Below are 27,124 nucleotides of genomic sequence, written 5' to 3'. Positions count from 1 at the left end.
TATCTCCAATTAACCACCAGAAAACCAGAAGCAGAACTGTGGCTCAAAGTGGTTGAGCAGAAAAAGCTCAAGGATAGTGTCCAGGTCCCGGATTCAAGCCCCACAACTGACAAAACAAAAGGGCTTATCCTCAGAGGAGTGTGGTAATGATGAATTAATATTTGCTAAACACTAGGAAGTAAAAAATAAAATAAAATTAGATGTAATGGCTCTATTATTATTGGTGCAGAAAAATAAGAACTTGAGAGGGCTTGTCACAAGGGACCATCTGCTAAGAGAGTTATATTCTCAGACGGTATATTGTCTGAAGGTTACACCTATTCAGGCCAACGGGTACAGTGCAGAAATAATCATCTAGCTAATTCAAATTCCCCAGAAAATGGAATCCACTTTAAAAGGAAAGTGAGTCTCCTGGTGAATTGATTCAATTAGTTCTGCTAAAATTGCCACATTTAAACTACTCACTTTCATGAATGGATAATTGCTCCATTGCATTTCCCTTTCCTGTGACTTAAAGATGAATTATTTTAAGGCCAAGTCTACATTAACAAATAGACTTAAATTGTTCTCTTTCTTTCATGGGAACCTTACTATTTTACTTTATCTTAATATATTGCAACAGAAATTTAAATAACAGCTTCAAAGAACTTCAAGTATTTTTCAGCAAACATTCATTATACTATTTTTCTGACTAGAAGAGAGGAATACAACTGATAATATCACTAGTAACCAGAGCAAAGATAAGCATTTCAACCAGAATTAAATTTCCAGTTAAACTTTGTTCCACTAGAACACTCTCTTAATTATCAGGAGAATCACTTTAATTCCCCTCTTTACGTGGCTAATGTCTGCTTGGACATAGCTCTAAAAGTTAATGGTACCAATTGTGTTTCAAAAGTAATCTCAAGGGTTTTAGTAATAAATTATTTTTTCAACACAGGCTTTTCAAATGTAATGTTCCAAACTATCTGGCCAGCAGCTCTAATCAATCATTATGAAGCGTCCCTTCTTTCAAGCAGCGAAAACATTAAAATTTAATATCACAAAAAGTAGGCCAGACCACTATCATCAACAGAATAATCATCATCATTTATAGAACATATTAAATTACTCAGTGTACAAGTGCCAGAAAGTGCAGTAACATGGTGAGTTCACTAGAGGGAGCAATTCTGTTTAGTAAATCGGTATTAGTCAATTCTGGGTTTAGTAATCCTAGAGTAAATCTAGACATTCGACATCATTTGGGAAATATGCGGGATTGGTGAGAAAAACTCTCTGAGGGATTCAGTGAAAATGTGTTGTTCTTCCAAGGATCTTTGAAGGTTTCCTTAAAATACCTAAGAGAAAAAGAGAAGTCAAACGTATTAGTCCAAGGTAGTAATTCTTGCCCTGATTATCTGCTGGCATCGCTGTTTTGTTTTAATGTTCACCCCCAGTATTTTCAGATAAGAAACTAGCATCTATCCACATTGGCACGACAACTTATTCATCAAAATTCCCACTGAAAACACAGTGACTATAGCTGGCTGAACAAAGTAGGTAAGTAGCACTGATCAACAAGTGTTTATGACATAAATCTCAACCTCCCACTTATATTTGTGTACTATTTGGTGCATTTTATTGTTCCAGATCAAATCTGGGAAAATGTAGTTTAAGCAAAAATTAAGATGAGCTTGCTATAATTATGACTAGGTGTATTAAGTTCAATTACTTGATAAATGCTAATTTAGTCTTAGAGATTGCTCCTTGAAAATAAAACAAAAAGTGAGTTATTATCGTCGGATTAATGACAAGTTTACTAGCATAAAAGATGCTTAATTCTCAAAACTTATATTTTTCTTTTGTTTTTTTACAATAATTCATTAAATAAAGTGAATATCTCCAGTATGCAGTTAACAAATATAAATATGATCCAGTCAGACCCACAAGTTAATGACCTATTTAAAACAAAACTATTTTCAAATAATTTAGTTACACATTTTAATAAAAAAAAAACCTATGTATTTAAAAGCTTCCTCAAGTTTGTTACTGAAGAGTGATCTTCTTTTTTCTTTTTAATCACTTGAAAACCATGATAAGGACTTGGAGATTTAAGCAAAAATGATTTTGGAGCCAGGCACTGGTGGCTCATGCCTGTAATCCTAACTACTCTGGAGCCTGAGATATAAAGATCTGGTTTTAAGCTAGCTGGGCAGTGAAGTTCCTGTGTTACTCTTATCTCCAATAACCACTGGAAAAGCAGAAGTCGAACTATGGCTCAAGAGTCAGGGACAGCACCTAGGCCCTGAGTCCAAGCCCCATATCCAACCAAAAAATAAAATATTTTGGAATGTTCCAAATATGAAACATGTAGAATATAAATGGTCAGTTCTTTTTCAAGTCAAATATTTCCTACCATTTATTAGTGCATGGATGTGTGAGATGTCTCCAAATTTCAATCCTCAGGTCTTTCTCCTTAAACACTCCACACAGAGACACACACACACACACATTCTCTGTCTCTCTCTGTTTCTGTCTCTCCCCCCCCCATACATATACACACAGAATTTGAGTACATGTGTGTTATTACATGAAGATTTTGATCTTGTTTTTATTTAAGAAGGAAGAGGACAGGTGAGTCCCCTGGTTAAAATGTATTCATACTAAATCTCTCTTCTTCCTTCTTGTACTATATGTAATTATACAGTATTGTAAGCCACTGAATAGGCCTTAGACATCTATGAAATATAGTGATATGTCAAAATGTCTATGAAATCTTATATCAGAATACTATAGTGATACTTTCTTTTCTGACTTGTTAATGTTGTTTTCACCTTATTTTGTAACAGGAATAAAAGTATAAATATCAGAGCCACAAGGGAAAACCTGAAGCTAGTCTAAAGAAGATGCAAATTGAAGATGACTTAATTTTCTTTTATCAAACACTGAAAATTCTTTTCTCTTTCTTTTCTTTTCTTTTTTCCTTTTTCCAGTGCCTCTCCTAGGACTTGAATTCAGGGCCAAGACTCAAGGCTAGCACTTTATTGTTTGAGTCACAGCTCCATTTTTGGCTTTTGGATGGTTAATTGGAGATGAGTGGCATAGACTTTCCTACCTGGACTGGCTTTGAGCCATAATCCTCAGCGCTCATTTCCTTGAGCCACTGGCATCTGGCTTAAAAACTCCCTTTAGCTATAATTGATCAAGGACTACTGGACTTTTAGAAATGTTCTATGTACCAATGACCGTTAAAAAGTTATTTAATTTTTATTTACTTTTTTTGTGCCAGTCCTAGGGCTTAAACTGAGGGCCTGCACACTTGATCCACAGTACTACTTTTTCTATGTATGCAGTTCTGAGGAACCCCGGGCTTCATGCATGCTAGGCAAGCACTCTACCACTAGGTCACACTTTTGGTACCGGGTTAGTTCATGTTTAAGTGTAATGCTTTTTAATTAGCTTTAAAGAATTTTACAAACTTCAACGAACCTGTTTCTGAGTACAGCATGCCCTGCTCTATATTTGTCCCTACCTATCCTAATCCACACAACCTCCTGTCCCTGGGTTCCTTTACCAGTGGGAAATTTTGATATTGGTGCATAACTCGCAGAAAAATAGAAATCCATTTACCTTACATTTAAAATTGCATTCTCTTTTAAAATGATGAGATTTCCCTCCCATTATTAGAAACAATTTCATACCAGTAAAAACTATACTTCATACTCAAAAATATTCTGATGATATTTTATTTATTTTAGTCTCTATTGTCCCTCAACTCTTCAAACATAGGTTAATAATGGTTTTAGAACTTCAAAGCCCTTAGCCTTTTGATGAAGAGATTCAAATATGCCGGAACTAGTCATTTCCATTCATTCTTTTTCTTCTCTCTCTCTCTCTCTCTCTCTCTCTCTCTCTCTCTCTCTCTCTCTCTCTCTCTCTCTCTCTCCCCCCTTCTCTCCCTCCCTCCCTCCCCCTCTCTCTCTCCTTCTCTCTCTCTCTCTGTCATGAGGCTTAAAATCTGAACCTGGACGTTGTCCTTGAGTTCTTCAGCTTAAGGCTATTGCCCTACCCCTAGAGCCACAGCCCCACTTCCCGTTTTCTGGTGGTTAATTGGAGAGAAGAGTCTCTTGGTCTTTAGTGCCCAGGCTGGTTTTTGAACCGTGATTCTCAGATCTCAGCCTCCTGAGCAGCTATGATTGCAGGTGTGAGCTACTGGGCCTGGCTAATTATTTTCATTCTTATTGGAAATGACACCTCTAAATTTTCCAGGTCTTTGAGAAATCAAATGTAATTATGGTGTACATTGTAGAGTTCTCTATTAATAATAATTGGGATTATCTCCTTAACTAGGAAACATATTTATACGTATTTTTACATAGTTAGACGTATTTGGAAGTCCTGGGCCCTTGACTTCTTGTGTGCTATTTACAAATGTTAATCCCTGGGTTCCAGGGACAGGTGAGGGTTGCTAGGCTATGAACATGCTTTGTAAGAAGTAAGAAGAGCAGCAATTTCCCCTCCATTTCAGTGCTAAGAATTTAAGGACTTTGAACTATCCAAGAATGTTGGCATTAGTAAATAAGATTTTGAAAGGTAAATCTCTATATTTGTGTTGCCACATTTATGCCTAATTTGCCTTTCATATTTTTCTACTTAACTTATATTTGTAGGATGGAATAATAATAATGATGATGATAAGAAAAACTGTTTGAATATAAGGTTTTCCCAAGGTAATCATGTAAGAATGGGCTTTTTTAAATTTAATTTATTTTTTTTAATTGTCAGGATAATGTATAGAGAGTTTACTTTTGCATTCACCAGGTATTAGGTACATTGCTTCCCACACATTGATACCCTTTCTCATGCTTTTGTCCCCATTTCCCTTCATGTATCCCAAGCATCTTAAGAAGGGACTTTTTAAGGGACTAGTTTCTTGGTAGAAATGGTCAGAAAAGTGGGGCTGCACAATGTAAAAAATGTTTGTTTCAGACTTAAAATCAATATTTGACTATGTGTTATTGCTGAGAAAATGTTATTAGTAACCAGAAATTTCAAAACTCTTTTCCAATTATCAGGTTCTTTATCTTCAAAGCACAATATGTAATATTTGTATAAAGGAAAATATCCTACATAAATATATCTGTAGATGGGAAACTGAGAAAAAAATCCTAACTCCAGAAGCAATTGGCAAAAATGAAAAACAAAAACAAAAACAATGACTATGGTCTTCATATTAAGGAAATATTCTTGTTGTATTTGAAATAATCTAATGAGGAATTCCAGATTTTTATTATTATTATTATAAATATTATTCCACTAATAATTCCTGTTATTTTAAAGACATCCAGTTGTTTTCTTAAATTTTTTGTATTAGTCAAAAAGAAGTCTGTTTCTTTTCAGAGACTCCAGAATTCTGAGTTTTTCATTAAGAATTCAATTCCTTTCCCAGCTGTGTCATCAATAGTTATGTGATTTGGATAAACTGATTGGAAGTTGACCACTTACATGTATGATACATATTGGATTCCCTAGACAGCCTCAAACAGTAGATAATTAAATTATTTCAATGAAAGCCAGGTGTGGTGGCTCATGCCTGTAATCCTAGTTACTCAGGAGGCTGAGATCTGAGGATAGTGGTTCAAAGCCAGCCCAGGGCACTAAAGACTGTTGAAACTCCTATCTCCAATTAATCACTAGAAAATGAGAAGCGGGGCTGTGGCTCAAGGGGTAGGAAAGTAACCTTGAGCTGAAGAGCTCAGGGACAACACCCAGGCCCAGAGTTCAAGCCCCATGAACCACAAGAAAAATTATTCCAGTGAAGAAAATGACCTATGCTACCTATGCTTACCTTCTTTGTACTTTGCCATATACAGGTTAATTTTAAATCTCATAAATTATTCTAAACCACAAAGTTCTGCCTTTAATATGAAGGTAAAGCTTAACGTGTCTTAGCTTTAAAAAATACATCAAATCTAAAGAAGTCTCTGTGTGTGTCTCTGTTTCCCTGTCTCTCTCTCCCTGTCTCTGTCTCATTCTCTCTGTCTCTCTCTCTCTATCAAAATAAGAACAAAGAGTGAGAGTGTTCTTCTACCTTTGTCTTTTGTTTATGTTTTGTTTTTGTGCCAGTCTTGGATCTGGAACTCAGAACCTGGGTGTTGTGTCTGTTCTTTTAGGCTTAAGGCTAGCCCTCTACTACATAAGCCATAACAATTTCTGGCCGTTTTTGTGGTTAATTGGAGCTAAGAAGGTCATGGACTTTTCTACCTGGTTTGGCATTGAACTGTGATTCTCAGATCTAAGCCTCCTGAGTAGCTAGGATTACAGGCATGAGCCACTGATTCCCAGCTTACAGCTCTGTGTGTGTGTGTGTGTGTGTGTGTGTGTGTGTGTGTGTGTGTGTGTGTGTGTGTGTGTGTGTATGTGTGTATGTTGGTCCTAGGCCTTGAACTCAGGGCTTGGGCACTTCCTTGAGCATTCTCAAGGCTAGTGATCTACCACTTGAGTCATAGCACCACTTCCAGCCTTTTCTGTGTACGTGGTACTAAAGAATTGAACCCAGGGTTTCATGAATGCTAGGCAAGCACTCTACCACTAGGCCATACTCCTGGCCCCTACAGCTGTCTTTTGAGTGTGATTCTAGATGTTCATGTAGCTGGGTGACAGAGAATAGAGAACATCCTGTATGTTACCTAAGATGGTACTTCTACAAGAGCTTGGAAGTTTGTGTAAGGGACTTCTTATACATCTGGCATTTGTTGTCCATACCAAGACAATAAACTACAATGTATGTATCTTAGATCAGATTGAAAAGCAACCTAATAGCTATTTGACAAAGTTAACCCAACTCAAGGATTTTTTTTCATAGTACACCTGAATACATATTAACCCTGCCTATATTTGAGTTTTTCTAAAGAGGAAAGACTATTGGAAGCACCAAAAGAAAGCTTCCATTTGTTGAGATCTCCCATTCTATAACTCTTCTAAGTCCCTTTTCCTTTGGGAACATAGGATGTGTGGAGTATTTCCAGTACACCCTGCTTGCATGACTAGTTTTGTACATATCTGAAATACCATATCACTCCTCAATCTACTCAGGATTAAATGTCACTAGTTTTGTCAAGCTCAGGTTATTCTGATGTGCCTCGCCTTAGGGTAGGGTCACGAGTCACTGAATGCGTTTTATGTGGAAAATGCAGACCAGCAGAGCATGTAACACACTTCACCTCCTGACTGTGGCCGATTGGCCGTACAGTACACTGCAGAGCATTACTTCCTCATCCTCATGGGGTTTTTCTTGATTGACTTTTGGCAGATGTGGGGCTTGAACTCAGGGCTAAGGTGCTGTCCCTGAGCTTTTCTGCTCAGCACTACTTCCTGTTTTCTAGTGCTTTATTGGACAGAAGAGTCTCATGGACATTCTTGACTGGGCTGGCTTTGAACTGTGATCCTCAGGTCTCAGCCTCCTGAGTAGCTAGGAATGTTTCTGGTTTTGGTTTTTGTTTTCTTGTTTTGTTTTGTTGTGTTTCTTTGTGGGTTTTTTCTTTTTGCCAGTCTTGGGGCTTGAACTTGGAGCCTGAGCACTGTCCTTGGACTTTTTCAAGGCTAGAGCTCGAGCCATGGTATCACTTTGGGCTTTTCTCCCCCCTATGTATGTTGTACTGAGGAACTGAAGCTGGGTCTTCATGCATGATAGGCAAGCACTCTTACCACTCGGTCAAACTCCCAGCCCCAGTTTTTTGGGGTTTTTTTTGTTTTTTGGGGTTTTTTTCCAGGAAGTTTTGACCACCTCTGCTTTCCAGCATCACTACTTATAGCTCCAATTCATTCTTAGTGCTCCAAATCATAGAAAAAGATAGAAAGTGAAATCATAGTTCCTGCTGAATGTATACTGCTTTGGTACCATTATAATGTCCAAAAAACCCATAAATAAACATTTTAACTTGGGGACCCTCTCAATTTTGCACAGTCTTCACTGTTCTGAGGATATGTAGGACTTTTGATATCTCCCCCAATATCTTCAAGAGGACATGGTTCAAAGTATATACATCATCCTCAATTACAGTAAATCTAAAAGTAGATTATTAGCGTAGATTGACATAGGCTGTCTGACTGGTGCAACTACAGAACACAAGACATTTCTAAACAATCATGTCATACTCTTGAATCATACCAGGAGGGTAGCTTATTCCATTCGTTAGCTATTGCTGCATAACCAATTTACCCAAAACTCAGTGGCTGAAAACAAAAACAAATATCTCACGGAACTTTCTGTAGTTCAGGAATTGCACAGCAGCTTAGCTGGGTGACTCTGGCTCAGCTGTGCCTCATGAGATTGCGGCTCAAGTCTCCTTAGAGACACTGGAAGCTGGGACACTCGTCCTCGAAACATTTATCTAAGGTTGGAGGTCTGCTGGGATGACCCATACAGTGGATATTTGTTTTATTCTAGCTTAGTTCCTTACACTATGACTTCAGATTACTACTTAAGTGTCAGAATTATGTCACACTGGCTTCCCCCCAGAGCCAGTGACTCAAGAGAGAAGAAGATAAGAGCCACGCTGTCTTTTATGTCCTAGCACTGAAAGTCACCTATTGTTACCTTCATCATATACCATATATAGGTCACACAGGTCAGCTTTATCCTGTGTGGGAGGAGACAACACAGGAGCATGAGAACTGAGAGGCCACTACTACTCAGAGGCCATCTTAGTGACTTCTACATGCCACCCTCACTTACATCCACTGAAGGGCCTTCCCGCCCCCAGATTCCTTCCCATTCAAATAGCATCTCTAAGCTAAGCACCAGCGGCTCACACCTGTAATCCTAGCTATTCCGGAGGCTAAGATCTGAAGGTGGTGATTTGAAGCCAGTCTGGGCACGAATGTCGTTGAGAATCTTATCTCCAATTAACTACCCAAAATAAAAAGGCCAAAGGTGGAGCTGTGGCTTAAGTGGTCTACCACTTGAGTGAAAAGGCTAATGCCGAGACCCTGAGTTCAAACCCCATGACAGACAACAACAACAACAAAAACCCTTTATTTCTTTCACGGTACATCTCTGGACATGATTCCTCTTCTTGTTTCTCCACTTTGAGAAATTAATCTTCAAATGAATTGCATTTCCCTATTTCTGCTAATCACCTTACCATTTGATCAATCATATAACTCAAAAACCTGGAGTGTATCTTAATCTGTTTATTCCCCAGACTTTGTTAGTGTTCTGAATGAACTTTGGGGGCTCGCCTTCTCTCGTTTCTTTCTTTCTCTTTCTTTCTTTCTTTCTTTCTTTCTTTCTTTCTTTCTTTCTTTCTTTCTTTCTTTCTTTCTTTCTTCCACAACTCTAGTTTAAATCCTTTCATTTCTTTCATCCTCACCACATTGACCTGAAATTCAAAATCTGCTCAGAAACCCCAACCCCATTTCCAGGCAAACTTCACAGTGAACTAAAAATGGAGTGGATTTCAGCATCTGCCATATTCTAGCCACAGCTTGGCTTTCCAGACTCCTCCGCTATACACCAGACCACATTGGTCTTGCTTTACCAAACCCATCCTACATCTACCATCAACTCATCCTTTTGTCTCAAATGGTCTCCCTCCGATTTTATTAAAATCCTGTCCAGCTTTTTACAGCCAAAATCAAGAGGATTTATCTAGGCACTGGTGACTCATGCCTGTAATCCTCAGGAATCTGAAACATGGGGATTATAGTTCGAAGCTAGCTTGGGCAAGAAAGTCCTTGAGGCTCTTATTTCCAATTGACCACAAAAAAAAGCTGAAAATAGAGCTATGATGCAAGTGGTAGAGCTAAGGACTTGAGCAAGGAAAAAAAAAGCTCAGGGACAATTTGTAGGTGCTGAGTTCAAATCCCACTATTGGCATAAAGAACAAAAACAAAGCAAATAAAACAAAATCAAAAGGACTTACAAATACAATGTCCTGATTCTTCCAGCCTGAAGTAACTTTTTTTCTAAACGTGTATGGTATTTGGTATTTTATAGTACTGCTAAGATGTTTACTGTTTTCTAATGAAGGCTTTAGTGTTTTACCTACATGATTTCTCTCCTGTAACGTGCTTTACGCTTCCCAAGAACATAGCTAAAACACTCCACGTGAAGTCATTTAGCATAACTGCTCTGTTTACAGTCAGTTCTTCAGGAGTTGAAACCATCAAAAAAATGTTACACTTTGGATTCTGGCCAGTAGTGCACAGTGCAATAGATTAACAGAATGGGGTAGTGGTGGGAAAGGCTGTGTTCCAGTGGCTTATACCTACAATTCTAGCTACTCAGGGAGGCTAAGATCTGAGGATTGAGGTTCAAAGCCAGCCTGCGCAGGCAAGTCCATCAGATTCTTGTTTCCAGTTAATTACCAAAAAGCTAAAACTGGAGCTGTGGCTAAATGGTAGTAGAGCTCTAGCCTTGAACACAAAAGCTCAGGAATAATGACCAATAAGTTCAAGCTTCAGGATAGGGGAGACAAATGGAGATCAAACAGTTCCAGACTTAAATTTTGTCAGTTCCAGGCTGAATGCTTTTGGGAAAATTTATCTTTTGTCACCTCAAGTTTCTCATCAATGAAAGTGATATAACAGTGCCTATTTCATAGATTTTTTTGCCATAATTAAGATAGATGACATAAAACACTCATCTTGGGCCAGGAGTGTGGCCTAGTGGTAAGAGTGTTTGCATAGCATACACGAAGCCCTAGGTTAGATTCCATGGTACCACGTATACAGAAAAAAAAAAAAAAAAAGAAGCCTAAAGTGGAGGTGTGGTTCAAGTGGTAGAGTGCTAGCCTTGAGAAGGCCCAAGAACAGTGATCAGGCTCTGAGTTCAAACCCCAGGACTGACAAACAAAACAATACAAAACAAAACAAACAAACCCACTCATCTTGCTCGGTATAGTGGTGTGTGCTTGTCATTTAAGCACTTAAGAGGCTAAGACAGGATGATCATGAGTTCCAGGCCAGCCTGAATCCTGTCTAAATAAACAAATAAATAAATGAATAAAACACCTACTGATTAATATCTTCCCTGTGCCTCATAGAGTCCTTCTTTTTTTCCAGTCCTGGGGCTTGAACTCAGGGTTTGGGCATTGTCCTTGGGCTTTCTCAAGGCTAACACTCTACCACTTGAGCCACAGCACCACTTCTGGCTTTTTCTATGTATGTGGTACCAAGGAATCGAGCCCAGTGCTTCGAGCATGGAGACAAGCACTGTACCACTGGGCCATAGTCCTGGGCTAGCAGAGTCTTATACCTGTATTTCCTTACTCTCCCCCACCCCACCCTCCACTCTTGGTCATGGAGCTTGAAATCAGAGCCTAAGCCCTGTTCCTGTGCTCTTTCTCTGAAGGCTAACACTCCACAACTTTGAGTCACAATGTCACTTCTGATTTTCTGGTAGTTAATTGGAGATCAGAGTCTCACAGGAACTTCCTTGTCCTGGCTGGTTTCAAACTGTGATCTGCAGATCTCAGCCCCTTGAGTAGCTAGGATTACAGATGTGAGCCACCAGCACTGGGCTAGGTATTACATTTTTCTTAGCTGCACACACAGTAGTATGTGCCTATAATCCCAGCACTTGGCCGGCTAACACAGGAGAGCTGTGATTTCCAGGCCAACAAGGGCTCTCTCGGGAGAGATTCTGTCTCAAGCAAATCAAAACAAAACAGATTTCTCTCTTTTAAGTAAGACATGAGGAACTTAATTTTTGGACACAGATTTGTAGTATCATCTTAACTCTACAGATTCTGTTGAGAATTCCTTACACATTTCTAATGGGAAAAAAATCTAGTATCTGTTGTAGCCCTGGACATCTTAAATTACATATAAAAAATGTTTAAATGACGCAGCTCCTGGAAATACTAGGCAGGCTCCAGATTCTCCACCCTTGGGGAATTTTTGTGCTAGACCACCTACTGTGAAAGGAAAAAGTCAGGCACCTTTTTCTTGCCAATATTGGACTTATTTTAGGGTCATTTTAAGCCATTGTAATGTTTTTCCTATAGGAAGACCAAAAGGATAGGACATACAAGAAATTACTGAATACACACTATTTGCCCAAGTTTCAAAGTAATAATGAAAGCTAGAATTAAGACCTTGAATACCACAGCTTACCTGAGGTCTATTTACATAGATGGCTGACTTGCTTCTGTTCTCTTCATTGGAGGAAAGTCCAAGAAACACAAACTCACATGATTACAGCTAGAATTTCCAGGCGAGTCATGCTATTTAGTTATAGTTTGATTCCAATTTTCAGTTCTTCTTTTTTTAAAAAAAAATATATAACATTTTCAAGCCAATATACTGACTCAGCATTTGAAACTGAAATCCCATTTCAAGTTTCTTAGGATAACCTTTTTGTTCAAACAAGCAGGAAAGATTTAAGGAGGGGCAGATCAGCCCTGGAAAAGTGTGTGGAAAAGCACACAGGACCCTTACTCCTGACTTTCCTACTTAGTAAAGACTAATATTTAACATATTCTATCTTAAAGTTGTTATCTTATCTATAATTAAGAACAGTCTGAAAATCCCGTGTCTTCAGCTAACAGAGAACAGATGTGTGTGAAAGTGCTAGAAATTAATAGTCCTTCATTCAGTTAAGTGTTGTTGTGATGTGGAAGTCTTAATAGGTTAGATGTGTGTTTGTGTATTTGTGCACACAACTTTCCTTCCTCATATCAAATGGGGTTAGCTAAGAACCGCTGGATTTTGAGAAGTATTTTTATTTTAGTGTGTGTGTGTGTGTGTGTGTGTGTGTGTATGTATGTGTGTGCTGATCCTGGAGCTTGAACTCAGAGCCTGGTTGCTCTCCTGGAGCTTTTGTGCTCAAGCTAGCACTCCACTTAAACCACATGGGCCACAGCTCCATTTTTGCCTTTTATTTATTTATTTATTTTTGGTAATTAATTGCTGTTTTTGTTTTCCATGCCTTTTGTATTGTTTGTTCATTTAGCTATCTTTGGGAGTGTAAGCGGTGCAAAAAAAAAAAATGGAGGGACAAAGGGCCAACAAATGCAGCAGTGATACTAGACACTGTCGAAAATAAGCTAGCTCTATACAGGAAGGGGAGACATGGTTCAAAAAGAATTGTACTGATTACCTGATTCATATCATTGTAATCCCTCTGTATACCACTTCTACAATAAAAATAAAAAATAAATAAAAATTAAAGAATCTCACCAGTTTCCCTGCCTGGCCTGGCTTAAACCAGCCAGATCTCAAATCTGGCTGATCTCAGCCTCCTGAGTTGGATTACAGATGTGAGCCACTGGCACCCAGCTGGGATTTTTATTTTTCCACTTGAACTTTTTGTGGCCCCCAGGAGATGACATCAAGCAAGTGATGGCAAGTGGCAGGAACCCACAACTACCTTAGTCAAAACAGAAACTCTATTGGCCTCAGTAGCAGACTCTCACAAGGCCACAGATTTAATGGGAACTCAGAGCTCCCAAGAAGAAAGACCTCATCTGTACTCTGCCTTCCAAACTCTTTGCTTGTGATTTTCTGAGGCAATTTTCTTTCTTTCAGTCTTTCTTTCTTTCTTTCTTTCTTTCTTTCTTTCTTTCTTTCTTTCTTTCTTTCTAAACCAGAAACTATAGACTTTTGGAGAACATGACTTTTAATGATGCATCTCTGCATTTTGGAAGCAACTGCTTCTTGTCCATAAATTTCCATTGAGGAATTCTTAGGGAAAGATCCAACGGCCAGCTCAGGTCATGCATTTAATCTTCAGAACACACAGAAATGGTCTGTGGTTGACAGCCATCACCAAAACAGTAGACTGAAGGAAAGGTAAAAGAATTACCTTCCAGAGGATTATGGTTCAACTTACAGAAAAGGAGATGGCACTAGACAAAGTAAGTATTGTTCAATTTAATTTTCTTACTTTTTTTTTTTTTTGCCAGTCCTGGGCTTGAGCTCAGAGCCTGAGCACTGCCCTTGGACTTTCTCAAGGCTAGATAGAGCTCTACCACTTGAGCCACAGCACCACTTCCAGCTTTTTTCTATGTATGTGGTACCGAGGAATCGAACCCGGGTCTTCATGCATGCTAGGCAAGCACTTTAACCACTAGGCCAATCTCCCAGCCTCAATTTAATTTTCTTAAAATAAGAATTAAGCCAGGTACCTGTGGCTCACAGCTGTAAAATCCTAGCAACTAAGGAGGCTGAAATCGCCATTCAAAGCCATCCCAGACAGGAAAGTCCAGGAGACTCTTTTTCCAATTAATCATCAAAAAAAAAAGCCAGAAATGGAGCTGAGACTCAAGTGTAAAATGTTAGCCTAGAGCTGAAAAAGCTCATGGACAGCTCCTAGGCCCCGAGTTCAAGCCCAGTGCCAACAAACACTGTTAAACAAACAAATAAACAGAATTAAGCTGTGATCCCAGCTGTAAAGAAGGCAGAAAAAACTTGAACTTAAGAATTAAGGGCCAGTCAAAGGCGGGGCGGGAGGGGGGAGGGTGAGGTAGAAGAGAGATACAATCTTTATAAAGATCAGAGTTAGGTGTATTAAGCTATGGAATAAGAGTATATTTCTGTTTTCTATATAATGACTTTTTCTCTGACTCTGTCTCTCATAGCTTTTCTGTCTCAAGTGATTATCTTTCATCATTAAGTCTAAGCCTTTCCTTGTACTTCCTTGTACTTGGGTTAAAATGTGGTGAATTACATGAATCTGTTTTACTCTAGTTATATAGTTTAAAATGCTATTAAAAAAATGGCCACTGAAAAGCATAAACCCCCAGTTAGAAAGGAGATTGCAAGAGATTGTAATATGTGAAAACTGGCCATCACTTTTGGAATATAGAAATCGATGTATAGTAGTTATCTATGGCATATGTACCAAATGACTCTAAATCTTAGCATCTTGGAACAACAGAAGTTATTTCATCCAGATTTTTGAGGGCCAGGAATCCAGGAGCAGCATAGTTGAGCTCTTCCTCTAGGACTCTTCAGGATGTATGGCCAAGATGTCTATAAGGGCTGTGGCTATTTGAAGAGCTGGAGAATTCCATTCCAAAGTTGCTCATATGGCTGTTGGTAGAAGGTTTCATTTTCTCATCACCAAGATGCCCATGAAATGTTTATTGCCATGAGGGAGAGGGATGGGGAAAAGACTTTATGTGTGAAGATGATGGGTACTTACTACCTTAATCAAGTAATTTGTTCACATCGTTGAGTACTGAGCAAATGGACGTTGTGTGCCTAGTGGTATTGACCCAGACTATGACACTCTCTGTCCTGTACCGATGGCCTCAGGGGACAGGTCATCTGAATCTAGTCATGTGAAAACCAATCCAAAGTAGCCCAATGGAAACAGTCTTCAAAATGGCATATAATCTCCTAAGGCTTCCAGTTTATGAAAGCTCATATTGAGGAAACTTTGACCTGACCCAGGGCCCAAGAATAAGGGAACCACTTTGCAGAGCAGGGATGTCTAAGCTGAGATTTGGAGGGGCATTAAGGTTGGGAGAAGGCAAAAACAGGAATAGATTATAATCATAAAATTAAGGGAATATATCACCTATATCCACTGATTAATATAGGTGTATATGTGTATATTATATGTGCATACATATGTATATTAATAAATTATATCTGCTGGGAGTCTGTGGCTCACACCTATAATACTAGCTACTCAGGAGGCTGAGATCTGAGGATCAAGGTTTGAAGCCAGCCAGAGCAGGAAAGACCCTGAGACGGCCTGGGAGATTGGCCTAGTGGTAGAGTGCTTGTTTAGCATGCATGAAGACCAGGGTTCAATTCCTCAGCATCACATACATAGAAAGAAAAAAAAAAAAAGCTGGAAGTTGTGCTGTGGCTCAAGTGGTAGAGCTCTAGCCTTGAGGTATTGAATTCAAGCCCCATGACTTGCAAAAAAATAAAAATAAAAAATAAAAAAGACCATGAGACTCTTATTTCCAATTAGCCACCACCAGAAAAACCAAAAGTGGTCCTTTGGTTCAAAGGGCTAGAACACTAGCCTTGAGCAAAAAGACCTCGGGGACAGTGCCCACACCCCAAGTTCAAGCCCCATGACAAAAACTAAATAAATTTATAAGTAAAAAGGTTATATTTATGTTTGTTTTAATATTAACAAGAGGCTTCTGCTTGTCTTTTTCTTTTTTTCTTTCTTTTTTTTGTCAGTCATGGTGCTTGAACTCTGGGCCTGGGTGTTGTCCCTGGCTATTCAGCTCAAGGCTACTGCCCTACCCCTGGAGCTACAGCCCCACTTCCCATTTTCTAGAGATTAATTGGAGATAAGAATCTCCCCTTGTTTAGTGCCCAGCTGTCTTTATCCTCAAATCTCAGCCTCTTGAATAACTAGGATTACAGGTGTGAGCCACCCCACCCAGCTTGAGGTTGCTGCTTTTCTTGTCATATCTAAGCTGTCACAAGTCAAAAGATGCCTTGAGAAGTTGTATGTTTTGCCTTGAAACACATGTGAAAGAGTAAACCAACTTTATCTTTGATTCGTTCACTATAATCATCTTAAAAGATAATCAGGTACTATTATCTCTACAACAACTTAGCTGTGTTTTTCCTTTTATTTTCTGAATAGAATTCTCCTGTGTGTGCTGGTCCTAGGACTTGAACTCCTGGCCTTGAATTGTTTTGCTCAAAGCTCCACTTCAAGTTTTTTTTCATTTTATTTTTTATTTTTTTTGCCAGTTCTGAGGCTTAATTCAAGGTCTGAGCACTGTCGTTGGGCTTACTCCAGGCTAGACCTCTAGCACTTGAGCCACAGCACCACTTCTGGCTTTTCTATGTATATGGTACCTAGGAATTGAACCCCAGTCTACTTGTATGCTAGGCAAGCACTCTACCACTAGGTCAAACTCCTGGCCCCACTTCCAGCTTTTTGGCAGTTAATTGGAGATATGAGTCTCACACACTTTTCTGCCTAGTCTGGCTTCAAACCATGATCCTCAGTTCTGAGCCTTGGAGTAATTAAAATTACAGGTATTAGCAATACTCAGCAAGAAAAATTGAATTTTTTCTGCAATGGATTTTGATTTTCTTGTGAGTCATAGCATAGTTGATACTACTGTAAACAGAAAAAAAATTAAGGTGTAAAGTAATTGTGAAGATTAAAAACCATAATCCCTGAACTACCAAGTTATCTGTGACAACTGTTTTCTGGAAACTTCTATATTTTCTCAGTTTTCCCCACTAACTACATATAGTCTTCCCTTGCCACACATTTCCCCCCAAATAAGATTGTTTTATTAATCTCTATTTTTGTATCTATATACTACTGTATTAAAGCTTAGGCAGCATTTTATGAACCCTGATTCTGAGTGATCATCCTAAAAAAATGACAAAATGTGGATGACAAAAATGATTAAGAATTTTCTGCTATAAAATTTATACCTCTGATTTATTGTGGGAAGGATTAGAAATGAATTAAAATTAATCTGAGATTTAATTTTTGTCAATTAAATAGATTATATTGTCCTTAAATGTTTGTTTTTGTAAACAAAGGTTTTAATTATGTCACTTAATCAATAGACATCTATTGAGCAGGTATGATACCAGGCTCCACGAAGCAGAAGAAAGAAGATTCTTAAACTCTTAACTCATCATAAGACACCTTTGGCAATTGTTGAAGACTTAATGCAATTAAAAAGTGGTTTAAGGGCTGGGAATTAGGCCTAGTGGTAGGTGTTTAGCTAGCATGCACAAAGCCCTGGGTTCAATTCCTTGGTACCACGTACACAGAAAAAAGGCCATAAGTGGTACTGCTCAAGTGGTAGAATGCTAGCCTTGAGAAAACTCAAGGACAATGCTAAGGCCCTAAGTTCAAGCCCCAGGACTGGCAAAAAAAAAAAAAAAAAAAAAAAAGTTGTTTGAGAGGAATAAAAATAGTAATTGTCAGGAGATTAAAAAGAAGGAGGAGGAATAAAAAGACAAGACAAGAGGAAAAAAGGAAGGAAGGAGAAAGGAAAAAAGGAAAGGAAAGGAAAGCAAAGAATTTCAGGTTTAGAATTGCTTCTAAGTGAAATTTCTTAAGAAATTAATAGGGAAAAGAACAGGTCAAACAAGTCTGCATCAGGGCCCTTGTGGGACGCACACACATCATTCAGCCAAGCTCTAATTGAAACGAGTTGCAAGAGGAATCACAAAAAGAATATCAGCCAGGCGATAGCTCAGGCCTGTAACCCTAGCTACTCTGGAGGCTGAGACCTGAGGATCAAGGTTCAAAGCCATCCTGGGCCCAGAACTACCTGAGACTCTTATCTCCAATTAACCTCTAGAAAAAAAGGGAAGTGGCTTGGCTCAAGGATAGGGCTGTAGTCTTGAGCTGAAGAGCTCAGGGACAGCACCCAGGCTGAGTTCAAGCCCCATGACCCTTCACCCCCCAAAAAGGAATATCACCATAATATACTGCTAAGCCAAGAGAATAGAACACAAATACCTCTGTGTGTATTAAGAGATGAAGAAAGGAGAATAAAACAAAACAGAAAATTGGCAAGGCTCTGGTCTTTGTCTTTCTGGAATAAAAAAATCAAACATTTGCTGGGTGCCAGTGGCTCACACCTGTAAACCTAGGAGGCTGGCATCTGAAGATCAGGTTTGACGCTAACCCCAGGCAGGATTGTCTATGGGACTCTTGTCTCTAACCACAAAAGAAAGAGAGACATTAAAAACAGAACTGGAACTCTGACTCCAGTGGTAGAATACTGGCCTTGAATGAAAAATATAGAGACAGTGCCCAAGCCCTGAGTTCAAGTCCCAGTTTAATCATCATCATCCACAACAACAACAATTAAACACAGTGTTCAAGTCCACAAGTGAACGGAGAGGAGAAGCAGCTAAGACTATGGGATGCTGAAGGGAAGTGAGGTAGTCATGAGTTTCCCAGGATACCCAGCATTGCAATGGAGTCTCATTAAAGAACACACAAGATCTTTAATGCAGGGTCAGCAGACTTTTGGGGTGGCCAGCCTGCTCCTGCCTCTGTGGCCCCATCCTCTCTAAACCTCCATGAAGGTACCCCACCCAAATTCCTTCCTTGTCAAGCTTGTTTCCAGTCACCCAAGCCCTCTAGTCTGTGACCTCTCTGTCAAACTGTCTGTTCCTCAGGACACAAATAGATTGAGGGTGTCAGATAACATGGTAGTTTGGTGAGGAAGAAGACAGTTTGAATGCTACCATCTCCTTTCTAATACTGCTTTCCCCAGCCACCCACACCTTTAGAAGAACATGTTCTTTCTCTCCTGTACGTTTCTCTGTATCTCTAAGTCCCCGAGACCGTGATTCATACCTCTTTTTATTTAGTTGCTTGGAGAAGTTTATTGTCTCTTGGGAGCAAGCTGAAAGAACATTTGAGTCAATTCTGTTTTTCTTAGTGGGGTAATACCAAGCTGGGTAATGGCAAGGTTTGGGCTGTCAAAGTTTTACCAGAGTGACATAGAACATTGCGTGCATTGAAGTTGGAACAGTGACAAGCTACAAGAAGTGAAGAGACTATGTAACTGCCTTTTCAACTCAAGCAAGACTCTGTACCAAAGAACTGCATCATGTTCCCAATGAATACACATACACATTACTCCAAGAAAGCTGGATGCGGGTTCTTTCTGGAAGGCCTTGCTCACTCCTTGTCTCTGCTGTGGGCCCGGGATCTTCCCACGAAGTCTTGGGATCATTCCACAGGCTGTGAATGCAATGAAGTGTCAGCCTTTGGAGAAGCTAAGCACACACTGCATAAAGTCATTCAAAGTTTAAAGCTGACATGTGCAACACCACAGCCACTCCCCTGCTGGCTCCCCCACCCTCCCAGCTCTGCTGCAAAGATTTAGGTGAATGCTCTTAGAGAGAAAAAAAAAAAAAAGTTCTGCTGTTCCAGCAAATAGTTCAGAGGTACTGTCCAGCTTGGGAGAAAAAAGAAAAAAAAATTCCACATGGGAGGAATAAAGGATAATATGAAGAGGTTTTTCTAAGCAAGACTTTGCATTAGAGACAGCCCAGTTGCTTCAGGAAATACAAGAATCTGCCAAGACACCAGCAGATACCTGTCATCTTAGCTACTCAGAGGCTGAGATTGGAGGATCCCAGTTTGGAAAGTCATATCCAATTAACTCGCCCTCCCCCAATAAACCAAAAGTGGAAGTGTGGCTCAAGTGGTAAAGATGCAGCCAAGTCAAAATAGATGGCCACGAGTTAAAGCCTCAGTACCAACACACACACACACACACACACACACACACACACGCACACACACACACACCATATATACATGCATATATATATATACACGCATATATATACATACATATACTCACAAAATATAAGAATCTTCTATCATTTATTAGCAATTCTGGAAAGCTCCAAGTAGCACCCTAGCTTTCTCTTGCTTGCACTCACTTTATCTGTTTCTGTGCAAGTGCGAGGGGGTTGGCAATGGACAATGGACGAGTAAGCAGAGGGGAAGTAAGTAGAGAGAAAGGGAATCACCTTCCTCTTCAGGAATTTGCTATGCCCCTGAGTCGTTAATGTTTCCAAGCTAAGGTATGAGGAGTCAGGAGAGGCACAGTCTTGTAGAATACCTTGGGTTTGTTATCTTTTCATAAAGTCTGTATATTTGTCTAGACACGTGGCCTGGGTGCATAAATCAATGGAGAAGTAACATTGTTACTGGAGATTATTTATGTTGAAAGAAACAAATCAGTCAAAAAGGCAGAGCTTAAGACTGGGTGTGTTTGTGGGGGGAAGGGGTTATTCAGTCGGAGCCTGGGATTTTTCTCTCAAACTACCAGCCACAGCTTGTGGCGGGGGTCTCTGCCCTCAGGCCAGCACTAATCCCCCCCCACACACACACATCTCCCACCCACCTGATGCTTCCTCTCCCTCTCCAGATCTGGACTTCTAGGTTTGTGCGGTTGTTCCCTTATCATCCAGTCTGTTCCTCAGATTGCCACCTCCATCACCAGAGAGACAGAGACACAGAGCTTCTCTAAGATGAAGATGAAGGCAGCTGTTTCTCCCAGAATGCATCTACCTCGACTGACCTTAGTAAGTGATGGAGAAGTGACCTCATGGAGGGAGAGCCAGGACATTTGTTTGTGTTAAAGCCCTTAGTCTGAAGCTCAAAGAAGTTGGATGGGTGGCCTTGCAGTCCCCTGCCTGTCCTCAACTACCTGTGGTCTCCAGGACATGTGGTTATCCGAAGAGTGGGTATATTGGGTGCTAGAAACTCAGGGCCAGGCTGCTGCCATGGGCACACAGCAGGCTATACCACTACAGAATAGATGATTCATTTTTATATGTAACGTTTTACCTTACTCTATAGCTTGGGTCAGTTAATGTTCAATCCCAGGATTCCAGGGCTGCTTGTGTAGGAAGCAGGCAGGGATAACCCACTGAGAGCACTGAGTGCTCGGAAATGAAGACGCTCAGGCCACCACCGAGTGGGTGAGAAGGGTTGCACTGTGTGGGAGGAGGAGACTCCCTCGGCCGTGGATGCGTGGACAAGCTGTCCCACGCCTGGCCGCAGCCAGCAGCGCGTATCTCCTGAGGCTCAGTTCCAAGGTCATACCCTGGCTGGGCTCTGGACCGCCCAAGGAGGCAGCCACTCAGGCCCCACCTGGGCAATGCTTGTCTCCAGCTGGACCTTATGGGGGAACTGTCCACCCTAAGGGACCTGGATGATCCACTTGGGGCTACAGGCTGGGGAGGGGGAGATGAGGCAGCTTGCAGGCTCCACTGGGATTTGGTTGTGCAGATGCGCTTGCAGCCAGGAAACCTCAGGACCCAATAGGACCAAATCCAGCTGGCCCTCTGGGATTCCAGCTTCTCTGCAAGCCCCTGAAAGGCGGCGGAGGAGGGTGAGGGGGGTACCACCGCCCTTTCCCCAGGTCGCTGACCCCAGCGCGATCTTTAAGATGAAGCAGTTGCTGTGGTCATCGGAGAGAGACCTGAATAGAGCCGCTGAGGAATCACGGTTCAGGCTAGAAAGCATTCTTGAGGGCAAAGTCAGGTGGCTGAGGCAGCTTCTAGGGTCCATCAAGAATAAGCACCCCAGCCATGCTAGCGGTGGGGGTTCGGGGCATAGGCAGGAGGTTTTATTCCCCCGCTCCTTTCCTTTCTTCTTTTATCAGAGAAACATAAACAAGGCGGCCTCATCAGATAACACCGACTCCCCGGATTTCCAGCAGAGGACTTGGGGGTGAGGGCCGCCTGGAACAGTTTGGGGTCCCTCAAGTGCTGAGAATGAACGTCGATACAGACCCAGAGCCTGGAAGGGTTTATTGCAACTGGGGGGGCGTATTATTTTATTTGCAAACTTAGTGTTCTGGAGTCTGGAGCCTTGGGCTCTGGCAGGCAGAGCCCGGTTTTCTGGTCCTGGTTGGCGGGCCAGGTCTTCACCCTCGGTTTATGACCTCGCCCCCCTCCCTACACACCCCTACCCCTCCAGGCCGGCACCCAGCGTGGGGGAAGCTGTCAGAGAGATACGGGCACCTAAGCGCGGGCACCGCGCGTGGGGATGCGGGCGAAGGCCGTGTCAGTCCATCGGGATGGACGGAGAAGGATGCCACCGAGGTTTTTATGGGGTGCAGTCGTCACACGGCGGGTGAGACCAGAAGGAGCCGACTCACCCAGGCAGGGGAGCTGGTGAACCTGCCCCAAAGCCGGGCTAAGGCGAGTGCGAGTTACAAGTTATATCTCAGGAGGTGACACGGTGCTTTCCTGGGATCGCCCAGGCGACTGAGGTCTTTTCTTCCCAGATCCTCCCCCTCTTCCTCCCCCATCCCCCTGGAAAGGATTCCTGCCCAAGCTGGTGCGGAGCTTTGGCCAACTGTTCGCCAGAGAGCAAGCCTGCAGCTCCACGGAAAACCCCGCGCCATGATCTTGGGACAGTAGGTAATGGCATTACGAGCTATTTTCTAAATCGGCAGAAGCGGGAAATGAGAAAATAAGACAAAGCAAAGCACAATTTTGGCTATAGACAAAGAAAAGAGAAGGGAGAAAGGAGAGCAAGCAAGCAAGCAAGCAAGCAAGCAAGCAAGCAAGCAAGCAAGAAAGAAAGAAAGAAAGAAAGAAAGAAAGAAAGAAAGAAAGAAAGAGAAAAGGCCAAGAGTTGAGAGGGAAAAATAACGCCTTAAACTTTTTTTTGCTGGCACCTTAGAATAAGAGAAAAAGAACTGAAAAGATCCATCAAAAATCACAGACGCAATACTCTTTTCCTTAAACGACATTTCCTTATAGACATTGGACGTTGTAAAACAAATTCTTTTTGGAACTAAAAGGATGGTCTTTAGTCTTTTTTTTTTTTGGCACTGGAGTTTACATTTAAGTATCTATTTTTAATGACTACCACTGAACTGCTCACAGTGTATTCTTGCAAAATAAAATTTAAAAGAAATAAAAATTTAAAGGAAGTTGAATTATTTAAAGACAGTTAAGGTCGTTCTTCAGAAGCATATTTTATTTCTTGCAGGACTTTCCCCCAATTCCTGAAAACAAATCTAGAATTGACATTTACACCACCCACACAAAATATCAAACATATAGATGAAACTATGTGCCTCAGACACAGCAGCCAGGGCCACAAAACTTTTAGGATTAGAGGAAAATTCTCTTGGTTTGGTCTACTCCAAACTAAAAAAGGCAATTATGTATTCTACATAGTATTTCTACTTAACCCGTTTCTGTGTTTCAAAAATCTCACCTTGAATTACCCATCCCTCAAATTCAATTAAGATTTGCAATTGTTTGGAAGGCTGAGAGAGGAAAGGGTATTAAGAAGAAAAAAAATCTGCTATTTAGAAATTTCTCTCATCTCTGAGTGCTTACATTAACTACAATTCTCCGGAGGCTTATAAATCAATCAATCAAGAGTCTATATTCATAAAGGCCTGCGATCTGATTACACTTCTCCCCTACCCCTCTTTAAAAAAAAAAAAACAACAACTATTTTTTAAGTTGAATTGTCTAGCCAGAATTGCCAGGCGGCCTGAGTCTGATGAACCCGGGCCATGGCGGCGGCTGAGCAGGAGTAGGATGTGGATTGCAAGACAGACCTTTGTCTGGTCACTGAGGTTGGTGGGGGGAGGGCTGGATTTTTATAGGTTTGCTTTAAAAGGGCTCACTGCTTTTCTGCAGGGTTAATTTATAGGGCTTTTGAGAAATATTGGGACTTTTAAGACACTGTTTGTTTTTTTTCCATCAATTTTTTTTTTTTTGGTTACTGTCCTTTAATAAAAGAAAGGGAGTTCCCCATTTCAGCACCTTGTTGGGAGATAGCAAGCCAGGGAGAAGGTTTGGCCTAATTGAACAGCGGATAGATCCTAGGCTTTCCAAGATATTTTAATTACATTAAAATTGTTTAATTTTAGGCATTAAAAACGGAGATTTAGGACGTGGAAATGGAGAGAAATGTGGGTGAGTGCACACCTTTGCTCATCTGAACTCGGTGTTAAGGGGGGATTGAGTCGAGGACTTGAAGAACGTTTCAGAAAGTTTTTAAAAGAAAAGAAAAATTTAAAAAAAAATCCGGAGAATAAGCCGAAGATAGGAAGTAGGGAAAGGTGCAAGAGAGTAACAGGTGGGCTAACTGAGGCTAAAAGAAACCCCTACAGCTCTAGTGGTGTGCTTAGGCCTTCTGTCCCCAGTCAGTCCAATCTCTGGACACTGGAAAAGATAGGCAGCGGTGGACAGAGGCCAATGAGCCAGAGCCGCACGGCTCTTCTGCAAACCTCAGACTCGCCATTTTTTTTTAAACTCAGGGGTTGGGAAGAGGGTGGGAGGTTGGTCTTCATGCTATAGATTACACTAAAGGTTTCTTTAAGCACTTTAATGCACAACTAGCTCAGAAATCATTAAGAGACCTAGAGAAGGAGGGGGGAAAAATACCCTCACACTCACCGGTAATAAGTGTCGACGTGCAGCAGCGATCGATTGAGTGGAACGGAGCTGGTGGCTGCCTCGAAGGCTGGAGGCCTCCCCCGCCCCCCAAACGGGAGCAGGAGGGGTGGGGGTGTCCGGTAGACGGGCTCCCGGAGCAGAGTGGGGCTCAAAGCCAGGGATCAGGTACGAAGTTTCCTCGTCAGAGCAAAGGAGCTGAGGATCTCCCCTCCTCTCTTTCGTCCCCAAATCGTCTCCCACACCCCTTTTAAATGGTGGCAATTGTTTCCAAACCTTTAAATCTTTCTTCTCATTCTTCTCCTTCTCCTCTCCTTCTCCCCTTCTCCTTCTTCTCTTCTCCTTCTTCTCTTCTTCTTCTTCTTCTTCTTTTTCTTCTTCTTCTTCTTCTTCTTCTTCTTCTTCTTCTTCTTCTTCTTCTTCTCCTCCTCCTCCTCCTCTTCCTCCTCTTCCTTCTCCTCCTCCTCTTTCTTCTTCTTCCTCTTCTTCCACAGATTGGTTGATTAGCTGGAGTTGAGTTCTATGTGAGTGAGCAGACACTAAGCCGTCCTGATCCACTTTCTCTACCCAGAGCTTCCAAATATCACCCTCTCTGCCTGGCCTGGTGGAGAAGCCAATCTTCCCGACAGGTCTCCCCAACGCTTCCAAGTCCAAATCCCCCCCCTCCCCAAAGCTGTCTCCCAAGTTTCTCTCCTCCCACCCCTCCCCCACCCGGCCCCCTACCAGGCGGAGGCTCAGGGAGGCCTCGAGCGCTGGGCCCCCCCGCGCTCCAGGAGCCAAAGTCCGCCAGTGGGGACCGCTTTCCCCTCCACTGCTCTCAGGTGAACCCCCGGGACCGAGTGACCCCCGACTAAAGAGCTTTCATCTACCCCTCCCCTCCCACTGCGACTTCCGCGTGATTCCACCACAGGTCACAGGTCGGGCGCAAAGCTTTAAAAGAGAAAGAAAGTTAAATTGTGTTGGGCACTGGTCTTCAGTCCGGAGACTTTTTTTTTTTTTAATCTGCATTCTCCTTAAGCAGGGAGCAACAAACTCCATGCCGAACAAAGACTCAGTGCTGACCTCCCAAAGCTTCTAGGTGAAATTTCAGATAATAGCCATCTAAGTGCAAAAAACGCACAGGTTTTTCTGGGCTGCGACTTTTTCCGCGCTGGGATCTCGGGCTGCGTGTTTGTCCCAGCTCACAGGGGAAGGGGCGGGGGAAATGACAAGAATAACAAAAGATTTCGGCACTCACCCCTCTCCACTACAAATCCCCCCCCACACACACCCTGCGGATGAACTCTTTGGGAATCAGTGCTATTTTGCTACTATTTGTTATGAAATCAAATTTCACTTCAAAAAAAAAAAAAGGAGCTGAAAAGAGCTGCTGAAAGTGGATTGTGTGCTTCATGTTCTTTTAAACACTCACGGGGACCTTATTCCTGATTAGACGTCAGAGGATGAGAGTGAGGGCCCGGACTGTAATTCATCTTGATTTGCTCCATTGTCCCGCAGTTTGCAAACTATAATCCTGTATAATTTCAGGAACAAGCAGGTTTAGAATTAATGGGTCAATATTATTTAAAACAAAACACGGGGATCGTGACCTTTACCTCAACTACATATTGCTGGACAAGACTCAGGAAACTTTACTCTAACCTCTCAACCCCTGAGCTCTTTGAAAAAAAAATAAAAGAAGAAAGGAAAAAAAAAACTGGAGGCTTGTAGTTATTAGAAATGGTCTTTGTTTCTTTTAATGTCTGCAAAGGGTTTAGAAATAGTAATGCAATATAGCATGAAGAATATCTCTACTTAAGCCTTAAAGATAAACGCTGAGGCCTAAATATTTTGAACTGGAGGATTTTTCCTTGTGAATTTATTATAGATGTATTACTCCTAAAAAGGAATGTATATAAACTGGATATGTGGACCCTAGCACAGATTTCTTTAGAATCCTTTTCTGGAGGTGTGGCTCTCTCCTCTAAAGGAGTAAATAAATGAGAGTCACTGCAAACTGGTGTGCTTCTACAATTCTTTCAAGTTTCTTCCTCTTTCACTCTCATTATTTGCTAGCACTAATGTAATCTTCTAAGTTTAAGAAAAAAAATCTGAGATGACTAGACTTTGAAGTCTTTATCCCCCACTCTATGAGTGCCCCCTTCCATTTTTTTAGTTACTGATGAATGTATGGATATCATTTATTTCTACCAGATTTAAATAAATATTGATACCTTGCAAGTTTAGCAAGGAGCCTGGGGGAGACTGGTTTTGTTTAGAGGCCAGTAAACAAGGC

The 27,124-nt window shown here is 41.2% G+C and overlaps 1 protein-coding gene across 1 annotated transcript; it reads right to left on the bottom strand.

Annotated features, from left to right (window-relative positions):
* Positions 1–1,251: 1,251 nt before the first annotated feature.
* Positions 1,252–25,887, bottom strand: LOC150047285 (uncharacterized). Its single transcript, XM_090356538.1, has 3 exons — positions 25,883–25,887; positions 24,853–25,660; positions 1,252–1,337 (listed from the first exon to the last, which is right to left on the bottom strand). Exons 1-3 carry the CDS (start codon positions 25,885–25,887, stop codon positions 1,329–1,331), a joined length of 822 nt encoding a protein of 273 aa, XP_090212664.1. The 3' UTR covers positions 1,252–1,328.
* Positions 25,888–27,124: the final 1,237 nt, after the last annotated feature.

This window comes from Megascapheus bottae, chromosome 23 (assembly GCF_031878675.1).
Source record: "Megascapheus bottae isolate mThoBot1 chromosome 23, mThoBot2.hap1, whole genome shotgun sequence".
NCBI lineage: Eukaryota > Metazoa > Chordata > Mammalia > Rodentia > Geomyidae > Megascapheus > Megascapheus bottae.
The sequence above is the reverse complement of the archived record's forward strand: the minus strand, read 5'-3'. Positions and strand labels throughout refer to the sequence as shown.